Source organism: Ceratina calcarata, unplaced genomic scaffold (assembly GCF_001652005.2).
Source record: "Ceratina calcarata isolate Rehan_Ccalc_2016 unplaced genomic scaffold, ASM165200v1 scaffold111, whole genome shotgun sequence".
Lineage (NCBI taxonomy): Eukaryota > Metazoa > Arthropoda > Insecta > Hymenoptera > Apidae > Ceratina > Ceratina calcarata.
In genome coordinates, this window is record NW_017132019.1 from 587,071 (window position 1) to 599,142 (window position 12,072).

Here is a 12,072-nt window from a genome sequence, read left to right on the forward strand (position 1 = left end):
GCACACTCTATATGACATGCATTTTTTAACAGCATTTTTATAACATGTAAATTAACAATATATACATTAACGATTTGTACTAGCATCTTCCTGTCTTTCAATATTTCTTTTAATAATTGCATAGTTCAATCAAATCTTTATGGCAAATATCTATACAATTACATTACAATTTTCTTACAGTTCTGTACATGTTTAAATAAGACATTTTACCATCCACTTGAGTAGGGTAAGCTAATAAAGTTTGTGTTTAAATCTATTATGTACTTCGTACTTGAAAGTACTATACAGCAGATAAAAATATATATAATCGCCTCTGTAATTAGATATCCTATATTAATGGTTGATTAACCATTTTCTTTAGCTTTTTCAACCGCACTTTCTTGAAGAGCAATTTTGATAGATGATAATTTTTCTTAATGTATCGCGAATCGTATCATGCGTCGCGAAACTAATTCCTACAGCAATCGGGCCTTTCACCCAATTCATGCTCAAGCCTTTATAGAAGGCCATTAAACCTTCTTCTCTGAAAACGATAAATAACTATCAGTTTCAGTGATAACTAAAATGGCATAGGAAAATAAAGTTGTTGACATACCTGTAAATTTTCATGATAGTCGAACTGATCGTGTGATAGTGCTGGCCTTTGATTGCCGATGTCTGCATTCTTCTTCGAACGATGTCCAGAGGATAACTGCTAGTCTGTGCAACCATTCCAGCAATAGCGCCGCAAATCAGCGATGTTGGGAATCCAGAAATAGAGTAGCCCGCCGTGTACACTGTTCATCGACACGTAGCCATCATCGAACATGAAGCACGTACTTGAAAAACGCCGCCATCGGACTTGTCTCGACAAGTGTCACTATTAAAGTAAGTACTGTCCCAATATCGGGAAACAGCCCCGATGTGCCCCAAGGGTACCCTGCTTTGCGATAATACACGAGCCACTCTCGTTCGTATAAATCACGATTTTTTTTTCTCTTTGCATGGTAAGCACCGTCTCGGGATAGAACAAGTTTTTTTTAAAGAGCCGACTCACCAGTCAAAAAGTTCCTGAGTAGATCGTAGGTGAAGAAACTGCAACCGGCGTAAGGAATGACACCAAGTATCGTTGCAACGAACCCACGATAGTAGGCCCTTATTCCCTCTTCCACGTAAATGCGTACAAATATCTGCCGCAATGTTTTGTACTCAGCCCTTTGTGTCACAGCCATTCTCGCCCTCATCAAGTCCAGGGGATAAGTTGTACCTTGAGACGTTATGCCCGCGAGGGATCCAGCAAGAAAATTCAATCCAGGTTGGTTTCTGCACAAAACAGTTTTCTTTTTATGAATAATTGTGATCCCCTAAATTTGACAACTACGTTTCGTGCTACCATCACTGTCATCCTACCTTTCCGTTCCATTTATACCAAGAATTCTTTTCCACTGTTCATGAGCGGTGAATTGAACAGCCGAATATGGAACGATTCTGACCATCGTTGCACTGTTTCCGCGCCATAAGCTTAATAAGCCTTCTGTCTTAAGTGTTTTTACTATAAATTTAATTGCAGCTTTCGCAGTATACGGTTGCTGCGAAATTTGGAAGTTTATCTTTGTGCGATCTAACGGTGCTATCGTAGTTTTCGCCAATGCACCTGCAATAGCGCCTGCAACCAAACTCGTCCATACTCTTTGCGTATTCGATATACCATCGCGGCCGACATTTTTTTCTTGTTTCTTCTGAAATACACAATTTAATGTTGTGTATGATATAGCTGAATATCAGATTTTCCACTGACTGAAATCAGATATGCAATGAAAATTCAAATTTGTAAAACATGATTGGACTGTTTTATGCATTAGTTTTAGTTAATAGTTGCAATAACTTTTGGTCATTTAAGTGTCTAAAATTGACTAGACGTATATTATTTTAAATGTTAACAAAATGCATATTCATACATGAATGCTTAAAAAAATTCTTTATTACTTACTGTATTATCCGCATTTAGAACTTCCATTGAAAGAGGTGATGCACTTTGTAACATGGACACTTGCTTGCCTGAGTTTGTCAATACACACATCAGTGTTCATTCAATAACCACTTGGCTATTGTCACCAAGGTAAGTTTCTTGAATGCATACCCATATAGTTTTAATGGTTTAAATTCAATTCTATACAGGGTCTTATACAATTTTCTATACAGAAACAAAGATTTTGATAATAATTATATAGGTTTGTAACGATTTCACCATTATTTAAAGACTCATATCTTGTTTACAATAGTATGTCAACATCTGCACAACGAACATATAAGAAGCTATCAAGTAAAAACATTGAATTGATATCTTAAACAGATACCTTATGTAACGCTGATATTTGTAATTTAAAGAGATACTCTTTTAACTACAGATTATATACATTTGGAAATAAAAGAAAGATACTAATTATCATTGACCGAGTTTTGCTATTATGTTGTAAGTACTTTTATCATAATAACTTCCTACAAACTTCTCAGTTTTACTTAGTATTAGTAAATGAATGTAAATAAAGCAGTAGTTTCAAATATAGTACTAACTAAATGATCATATACATGAAACAAATATTACAGGTCCGTTTTAGTTTTATCAGCTTGACTTCTAAGTGTACTACTTTGTACTTCCTCAAAAAAATTAAAAAAATCTATTGACAAATTAGCTGTGATTATATTAGTAATTATACTGATAATTACATCGTTTAATCTTATTAACGCTAATTGATGATTATATTCAATAAAATAGTAATTAAGATGAGTGAACTTACATAATAGATAATATACTATGTGTTCAACTGTTCTTACAGTTATCTCAATTAGGTGAAAAAATATACATTTCGCAAGTATAAATTATATAGCAATACTATTTATATCTCGCACTAATTAAACTGTATGTACTACAATCATGTGCATGACGCACAACTTGCTAAGATGTGGAATATAAAATATATGCATATATAGTATGTACTATGTAATAACGAATTTATTATTGAGAATTTTCAGGCTTAAGTGTGAATAATGGCCGTAGTAGTGTGTTATTTTTAAATTTCGTATCTATGTTCTCGCATGAGCTTGAGTTTCATTTAAAGACAAGACTTATATTAATCGTAAATGACATTATTTTGTTTTACGATCGTATGAAAAAGACAAACGAGTTAGTTTGAAATGTGAGAGACAAAGCGGTAAATTTACTATACGTATGTGAATATGTAAGGAGAAATCCGTACCTTCCTTAAGTGTACTGTAGAAGATAACGATGAGCAATTAATTTAGTTTGTGACAACCACTACCATATAGTGAACATGAAATCGGAGCATTCGTGCCACTGGCCAAGATACTTTACATTATGAGATAGGCGCACATAGAAATCTGATAACTTCGCTTAATGATAAAACCTCCTCCAATGATTCCTTACGCGCAACCCGCGCTGACACGCGTAACTAACTGACACTAAATTCTACAAACATTATAACGTCATCTTCGTGAAAACGTACATATTGTATATATAACGCACACCACATAATCAATTCATATATACATCCAATTCATGTATACATCTGATTGAATTTTTCGATACGAACCAAACACTGTGACGTACGACCTTGGAATATATTTGGTTGTGTATTCTAGAGGGAGTCACCGATCAAACTGAGCGCTCTGACTGCTCTGGACTCTGGACGGCTTATCAAATCAACCAGCGGTGAACCAGCGGTTCCTGGCTCCTAGAGAGTAATGTCTTCTCGGTGCTATATAATATAATTTCAAACGTGATGCTTTAAATTTAGATTATTCTGTGCATTTCATAGTAATTTCAAACTAATTAAATTCTATTTCTAGAAATGTTTAGTAAATGATTAGTAAATCTAGAAATGTACTGATGAAGTAGAAATCTGTATGAGCTCCGATTTTACTTTTGTCATTTGTTAGCGACCTTTATCTCCTCGGTGGTGACCTCTACGCATTATTCGTGAAGGCGCGATATCTACATTACCGCTAATATTTGTTTTAAATTTATAGTCAAATTATAGGTGTTAAATATTAATAATATTTCGATTTCTGTAAAAATTAATCAACTAAGTTTCATTATTTATAGCAAAATATATATTAACCTTATTTTTTGTGCACGTTGCTTTAGTTCAAATTGTCACCGTTCTGGCGCCATGGAGTATAAAGTTTCAGCGGGAGCGGGAGTTCATTGGTGAGGATGAATAATTAATTGTTCATTTGCAAAAGTTTTCAATATTCTGGAGCACCCGCGTTTACAAAGACTGAAAGACTGAAGCACATTTTGTCAACGCCAGGGCTTCAACTGTTCCCTTCAGCATCACATGAGCAGAGGTGAGTTATTTTATACTTTCTTGCATGCCATCTATTTTCTTTCTGCTTATAATTAGTATTTCATTAACAGCAAGGTTATAATATAAATATTATAGCTTCTCCTTTTTTTAAAGATATACAAGACGTATATGTATTAGTTACATGTTACATTATACATAAAACAATTTTACTATACAGCGATAATTTTTTATTAAAAGACAATTTAGAAAAAATAATTTGCTTAGTAGTAATCTACAAACTTCAAAAGTATTGTTATAGCAATGACTCATGTTTAAAACTGCTTAAAATTGACTTGTATTTAAGTATACGAAATCAACGTTTTCGGCAAAGAAACAAATTAGAAAATAGAGAATATCGAAGGAAGGCACGGTAAACGTTACGTCGTTGACGAGGCCCGTAGATCCGGTCTGTTATCACTGGAATTTTAAAAGGCCGCCTCCTCGTCAACTTGGATTTATTCGAATTAAAACCCTGCAGGGCCGCACGCCGTCTGTCTGTCTGATAAGATTCTTTCTCGTGAACAGGAACGGCACCAATACTTTTCGTTCTATGTTCAAAATTTTTCAAGACCATTTCAATATTAACAAAAAAAAATATTCTCAGTACAAAGAAGATATTAGCTACACATTTTGGTTTAAATTTTTAATTCGTGAAATAATTATACATTTTCATTGCTCTCGATTGAAAGTATCGTAGCCGTTGATTGTAAAACGTTAGATATGTTATCGGTTAGCAGACTGGAGATACGCGTTTATGTATAGTGTTCTGTACTCGACTACCGACATTGAAATTGCATTATAGAAGTTCGATCAGGCATTCAAAGTCGTGCAAACCCGTAGCAATCTCGACTAACGATTGATTTTCAACAAGCAAAACGTATGTAATTAAAGCAAAGAAAGAAATCTGATCACGTTGCGTATAGCGACATGAATTTTACACTTACAAACTTTATTTAAGAAAACGATAAACAATTTCAAGAAGTAGGCAAACATGACTTTAATAATAAACCAATCTGTATTTCTCGTATTTGGTACTTCACACGGTGCCATATGAAATTCTTTCTCGAAACGCGTGTCTTCGATTCGATTTTAAAGCAAAATATTCCTACTACTTGATTCTAAAAGAGATTTAGTCTGAAATTCTGTTTTTCGCGCATGTGAGATTTATTTTTCTGGATCACGTAGAATTTCTACAAACGGTCAGAGAACATGGGGCACTATTTCGAGCGTGTCCTTACCTGGGGATTCGGTGTCCGCGTCTGACTTTGCTTTATGCGGACACTTTATGCCCCCGATTGCGAACGACACCGGAACGCTCTCAAGTCCTCGGCACCGATCGGGATCCTTTAACCGATCGCAAAACAACGAGAGCGGTTTTAATTTAAGGTTCCAAGAAGGACCGGGAACTCCGTTTGCTTCGTTCGGGTCTATGAGCCGGCGGCACGTTTTAATAATCGTGTTCTACAAAGGCGACGAGCATTCTCGTAAACTAAGATACGTATTTATGCACGAATCTCTTATCTACTGACTCAACGAAGACTCCTATAAACGTAAATACGAAGAATGTTCATCGGGTTGATCGGAAATTTAAATTGAACATCGACAGATATCGATCGTTCAAACTATAGCTTTGGAATTTGCTTCGGCGAAGGTTTTCGAAGCTCCTTGCGAGATCCGTACAAGAATTAGTCGGCAGCTTATTAATAAGTGAATTTAGATAGGTTCATTACATTTTTATGCAACTTTAAGAAGAGGATCATACATATTTTAGTGGTTATTAAAATATACGTATATTATAAAATTTTCATTTAGCGTTCGTTAAACAAGATTCACCAGCGTTTTCGAATTTATGGACCATGATTTGCGATCACTAGTTTAAAAATAAAAGATAAAAGAATTTAATTTTCAAGCTATTAGCTCCGGAAACACATTGATGGAACTTAGGTTACAAGGTTCTATGTATGGTCGAGGGGTCAGGAGTCAAGACACGAATCGAGATGGGGGTCGAAAATAATTTAATGACTGCAAATGGCAGTCTTGGGAAAATTGGCACTGCAACGTGGCCAATGAGTGGGAGAGACAAATGCAGTGCTAAGAAACGTCGGCGAACGGTGCGGTCCCATTTGGTCTTTAAACGTTTCGTAAAAAGAACTGGACACGATTTACGTTTGATTATACCTTCGGCTCGGGTCAAAAGTCGGCACGAAATGATTCTCGATAGGGGATAAGAGCGACCAACCAACTGGTGAATTATAGGTAATGACTAATAATATACCCAGGATCTTGGATAGAATCGACTATTCTTCTTCGTTCAAAAGAACAATGAAATATCTGATAATGCTTTCTTCGCAGCCGGTGCATACAACTTTAAAGGGGCAGTTTGCATAATTTGCGTCATATTATTTACCACATAATATACTTAAATTATTTGTCGAAATCATTGACGACATCAACTTAGGATTTTCCAAATATTTAAATAATGCATGCGACGTGAAATATTTTAACCCGTTTACAGTGTATGAGTTAATAATTCACAGTTGTTAAGTGTTTCTTGAGTTATTCGAGACAGACTTTTGAGAAAATTGGCTTTTAACAGAGTTGAGTATAAGTCACAAATAAAAATTTTGGTGTGCGCATATTAATTAGGTGTTATCTTCAAGTATGTACATATTTATTGGGTTGGCAACTAAGTGACTGCGGATTTTAAATAAGAAGTCTATGGATAAACTCCGCAATTATTTAGTTGCCAATCCACTACATTATAGGATACAAGTTCGTATATTTCTCGAGCTCAGAAAAATTATGCGAGATAAAATGTCCAATGGTTTTGATATGCAGTTTTTCGAGTGAAATGACGCGTTCGAGATAACGAGCTATTCGAGGCAGAGAGCCTAAACGTAGAGGCCATGATAGTACGTAACAGGATTCGGTAATTCAATCATAGCTCATGTTTTTTCATTGGTATCGATTTCATTTGATTTTGCATAAAATGCCGATTTGTATTCAATTCGTTACAGACTACAGTTGATTAGAGTTAAGTAATCGATGTCTGCCATTTTAATTATTTCCTTTTTATTTAATTCGCTTGTCTTGTATTTCGTATAAAAATGTCTAACTCTAAAGCTTTCATTAGTCTTATGTAAATAGCAATACGTGACAGGCCAAATTCTTACTGTTGAAGTGTATATGTATGTATACATAATACGTATACGTACACTGTACATGTATGTATTCATATCGTATTCTTTTTAATGAGGTTCCTAATGTTTTGTCAACTTCTCATTTACCTTTATTAGGGTTCTGAGAGCCTACAACTTTTATGGCTTATATAATAGATAACACCTTAGAGATAATACTAATTGGAAATTTCGGATATGTCTTTAGTGACTGTTTAATATACGTACATATATACATACTGTGTATACGTGCACAAATATACATATGTATATCTACAAGTTTAGAAAGAATGAACTCATATTTCAACGTCCCTAAATGACAAGCCAATCAAATTGAGATTTAATTAAGCAGTCAGCTTTTTTCTGTCGAGCGAACGATTGATCCGTGTCGATCAGATTGATTCATCGTGCGGTACAGAACTGGAGAGGACAGCAATAGTGCGAAAGCGTCGTGTCGTTCTTGTCGTATTCCTTCTCTCCTCAATCGCATATGCCAAGATGGCCGCCGCAGTTTCCGCGCGCGAGCAAGTGGAGGCTGCGGTGCAAAAAAGGACAAGCGTAATAACGTAGTATCGTTAATGGCTGAGCAATTTCATCGTGTACGAGTCGGCTTCTCTTCCACTCTTGGCACCGCGTTCGCCGTTCCGTTTTATCCGTCTCGCTTTTTTCCCTTTTCGTGACCCTCTCCAAAGGCGCGGCAACCACTTCCACGTGCGCCCTCACAGCCCTTCTTTTGTGGCACAACGCCGTTTCGTCGTAGGAATGCCGACAATGATTATCAAAAACTGACCCGCAACTCCGATTTCTTCTTCTAATCTAAATATGCATATGTACACGTATACGTGTACACACACAGCTAATCAAAACGATTCCCGATCCACTTGGCAAAAATTAAAGTCTCATTATGCAGTATAAGGTAGTTGTTGTCTAATTGTAAGTAGGCAAAAGTATTGAGAATTGTTTGAAATTTTGTACAAGATTAATGTAAGTACCAAAGAATTAGAAATCTTTTTAATTTCATTGTTCTGATATAACATGTATAAATGTTCAATATTAATGGTGTTTTGTAATTTCGTTCGTACATAGATCCTCAGATATCTTCATTTTGTGAACAGTATTTCGTTGATAATTACTCTGATAATTAATTTTACTTGAATAATTACTGATGTTATTACATATCGTGATTCTGCGATGTATGATTCATTTACGTTGACGAAGGTCGTTGAAGCAATATTCTCGTAATTATGGGAGAATGAGATTCTTCGTAATTATTTCTCCTTTAATCCTTTTCTCGGTAGCGACAAGAAAAATCTCAATTTTCTAATTATTTATCAAGAATCGTATAGTATGTATGTACAGTGGCTCCCATTAATAATTTGACACATTTTGAAATGGAATAAGTGTGTTAGTATTAATTCTTTTTAGATTTTGGTAGCGAGTTAACGAGAAATCTTTTAATCGACAAATAAATTATTTTTTCCTATTTTATAATATAATTAAAGTTTTTATCGACACTTTTCGTCCACGGTATGGATGGATGGATGGATATGTGAACGCAGTTGTTCCTAAAAAATTCAAACCGATTGATTGTCGTCAATTATTCAAGTAACTCGCTCAATATCGGCAGGCTCTAGTGAGTAATGGCCAAATTTTTTTTCCTTGTTAGTTCGTTTGTTTCGCTCGGTGACTTTCGAAAAACGAGAAATGACACTCGAATTGTACGACACACGCGTACGTATGCGCTTTCGGTCTGACGAATATTTTACACGCGGAAGCTTTAAATGCAATTAGAGTCTCGTTTTTCAGGAGGAACGTGCCGACCCTCCCTTTTTTATTTTTTGCTCGCGAGCTTTTCCGATTTTTATTTCGGTTCGCTTCCACTAGCCAATATTTATTTACACACAAACATCGATGTATCTACAGAATGTTACTCGTCTTTTAAAAAACTAGGAACTTCCACAATAATAAATGCATTGTATTTTGTAGTGAGTCAATATTGATTAGTATTATGAATGTTCGTGACTGATTTTATTCATTGCGAAAGTTATGTCCGCTTTTACGAAAGTTGCTTGGAACAAAAATTCTTTTTATGATTTACGATGGTATAGTATGTATTTAAGTACCTACACATTATTAAGTATGGTAACTGTCGCTTGAACATAGTCGAAATTTTTGCACCTGGAAGTCGAACAAAACTTTTTCAGGATACTTTATCGTTCAACAAATTTTAATGCGTGAAGTTGTGGCAATTTTAAACTATTTCTGTTGCCTGTTTTTTTTTCGTAAAGGAGACAAAAAGATGCATGGTCGATTTTAATTCAGTCTAATTTATTTACTTGTACATTACTTTTGTCAGAAGTATATTCTTTAATTGATGAACAAGAGTTATACATACGTACTATGTAGTTCTACTTCATATCAGATTCTAAGTGACGTCTATTGTGTAAATGGTGTAAAGTTAAGAATTCTTTTATAATATTGAAATATAAATCGACACGACATAATACTAATGATTTTTTAACTTGTTGACTTACACCATTTAATTCATAATAATCAATACAATGCTCGTAAATGTTTATTCTGAAATCTAGGTAATTCCAAATTATGAGTCACGAAGTGCAACACTGATAGAACAGTACCAATAAAGCCGCAACAGGTCATTAGATTCGATCGACGTATATCGAGGTAATCCTGTGTTGCGCAGAATACACCCGGGGAACCCTCCGAAATTGCACGGTGTTTAGGGGTCTTTGCGAGCGCGTAGGGGACTAATCGAAAACATATTTGCCGATTAGCCCGCCAGTACTCCGAGGATCCTTTTCACGATCAGATTGAATCATGAGGGATATACGTTCATTTGAACCATAATCATGGACCACTCTTATTGCGAACGACGCGAAAAACAATTTGTGTTTCCTCTCTTTTCGTAATGGATTGAACATGTTTAATGAAATTCATATGTATGCTGTTTAGCAGCACCTAAACATATGAATGTAGATAAATAGACTATACATATTAGAATTGGAATTGGTTTTATTACTATCATTGATATTATTATTACTATCATTGACACAACAGAATGTGGCAAGTTTGAAACAATGAATTCATCAATACTGTTTTGCACCTCTTCTAATGTTTGGATGTAGTACATAGTTTTAGCCTAGCCTTTGAACTTTGTATAAAAGCCTTTTTCCTTTAAAAATCAGCGCCTTCGCAGATCTAAATCTTTACCACGATTTCCAAAAATATTTTATAGATAAATACGTATCGAGAAAAGACCCTTTCGAGCTCGATACACGTGGGTTATAGAAAGTAAGCCGTAATAACACTTGCAGTTGTCAGACTGGCAGTAGTAGGATCACGGGTAAGTATACTTGGACGCGATGCCGAGATTAAACCGTGCAGGTGCGATTACGATACGCCAGTATCCGATTGGTCGGTGGTTCGTCGAACAGCATGGGCGGAGCGACTGTAATGAGTTTCTAGCTTAGCACCCTCCGGCTTCGTTCATCCTGTTTTTCCCTCTCGCTTTCAACCGGTCGGTCCCTTCTCCTCTGTTTCACCCTTTCGCACTGTCTTTATACACGTACCCGCGCACACGTACTTACTTACATAGGTAGATACTTACTTACTAGCACACGCAGACTCGGCCCACGTTTCGACACGCGAATGCACGCGATTACGCGAATACACGTCGTCCTTTTCTGTTCACCGTCCGTCTACAACCCTTTGTCTCCGCCCCGAACGCACCGTTTCTCCTCACCTCGTTTGTCCTCAGTCCTGACTGCGGGCGCATTCGCATTCGTCGAGTGCAGAGCGGCTTTATGCATTCTCCTTGGAATAATTTTCGAATTACAGTTAAGAGCGTTCGACGTTCTGCAGATCCCATCGTGGGATCGCGAGCCTCAGCGTTCATTAGCAGCGGCACCAGGTACTTTGCCAGATAAATTTGCTTCGTTACACGAGGTTGCTCCGGATGATTGTCGAGGCGGTTGGGATCGTGGGTGCCTCGTGATCGCAATGAATTTTTCATGATTCGATGAAAGGGTTGGATGCTGCACGTGTCTTCTGCTTCTTTTCCTGTTCAACTATGCTTGGATCTTTTGCAATTTTTCATGAAGGTGGACATTTACCCTTCATCTCATTATTCCAATTTCTGAAGTATGTTATGAAATTAAAATATGTTGGAATACCTAAACATATCGACGTCAAGGGATTCTAACTGAATCTACGAACATTTTTATCCACATTAAACTTTGGAAGTAAAACACTTTAAGTCGAGATTACAAAAGTGCAGATTTCATATTGTCAAAAATGCGAAAGTACGTATTTTTCAAACTTCCTTAGTGAGTATCTGATAGATACAATTATTGTTTAAAACCTTTGTTTTATTAATTAAAAAATTACAAAGTTCAAAAATTAAGTACGTATACAGTTTAGTACAGGTTTGCCGTATCTGTAGTTTGTACATACACAGTACATCGAAGATATAAAGTGGACGTTAAATAATGCAATATGGGAAAAACCGGACACAAAAGCAATCCGCTCGG

At 36.0% G+C, this 12,072-nt stretch overlaps 1 protein-coding gene across 6 annotated transcripts; it reads right to left on the reverse strand.

Annotated features, from left to right (window-relative positions):
* Window positions 1–134: 134 nt before the first annotated feature.
* Window positions 135–3,619, reverse strand: DPCoAC (dephosphocoenzyme A carrier). Of its 6 annotated transcripts, none has more exons than XM_026811337.1 (6): window positions 3,237–3,617; window positions 1,970–2,037; window positions 1,390–1,718; window positions 1,037–1,302; window positions 596–776; window positions 135–523 (listed from the first exon to the last, which is right to left on the reverse strand). In XM_026811337.1, exons 2-6 carry the CDS (start codon window positions 2,021–2,023, stop codon window positions 367–369), a joined length of 987 nt encoding a protein of 328 aa, XP_026667138.1. In that variant the 5' UTR covers window positions 2,024–2,037; window positions 3,237–3,617; the 3' UTR covers window positions 135–366. The 6 variants fall into 6 exon arrangements, with proteins under 6 accessions (XP_026667138.1, XP_026667125.1, XP_017875901.1 ...); XM_026811324.1 differs by having other exon boundaries at window positions 1,970–2,173; window positions 3,237–3,616; XM_018020412.2 differs by lacking the exon at window positions 3,237–3,617 and having other exon boundaries at window positions 1,970–2,757.
* Window positions 3,620–12,072: the final 8,453 nt, after the last annotated feature.

Excerpts from the sequence above, each read along its gene's own strand:
- DPCoAC (XM_026811324.1), bottom strand. The coding sequence starts at position 2,059 with ATGTGTGTATTGACAAACTCAGGCAAGCAAGTGTCCATGTTACAAAGT. Across the intron at positions 777-1,036 it reads ACTCAGGAACTTTTTGACTG|TGTACACGGCGGGCTACTCT; the intron begins GTGAGTCGGCTC and ends GTCGATGAACAG. Across the intron at positions 524-595 it reads ACTATCATGAAAATTTACAG|AGAAGAAGGTTTAATGGCCT; the intron begins GTATGTCAACAA and ends TATCGTTTTCAG.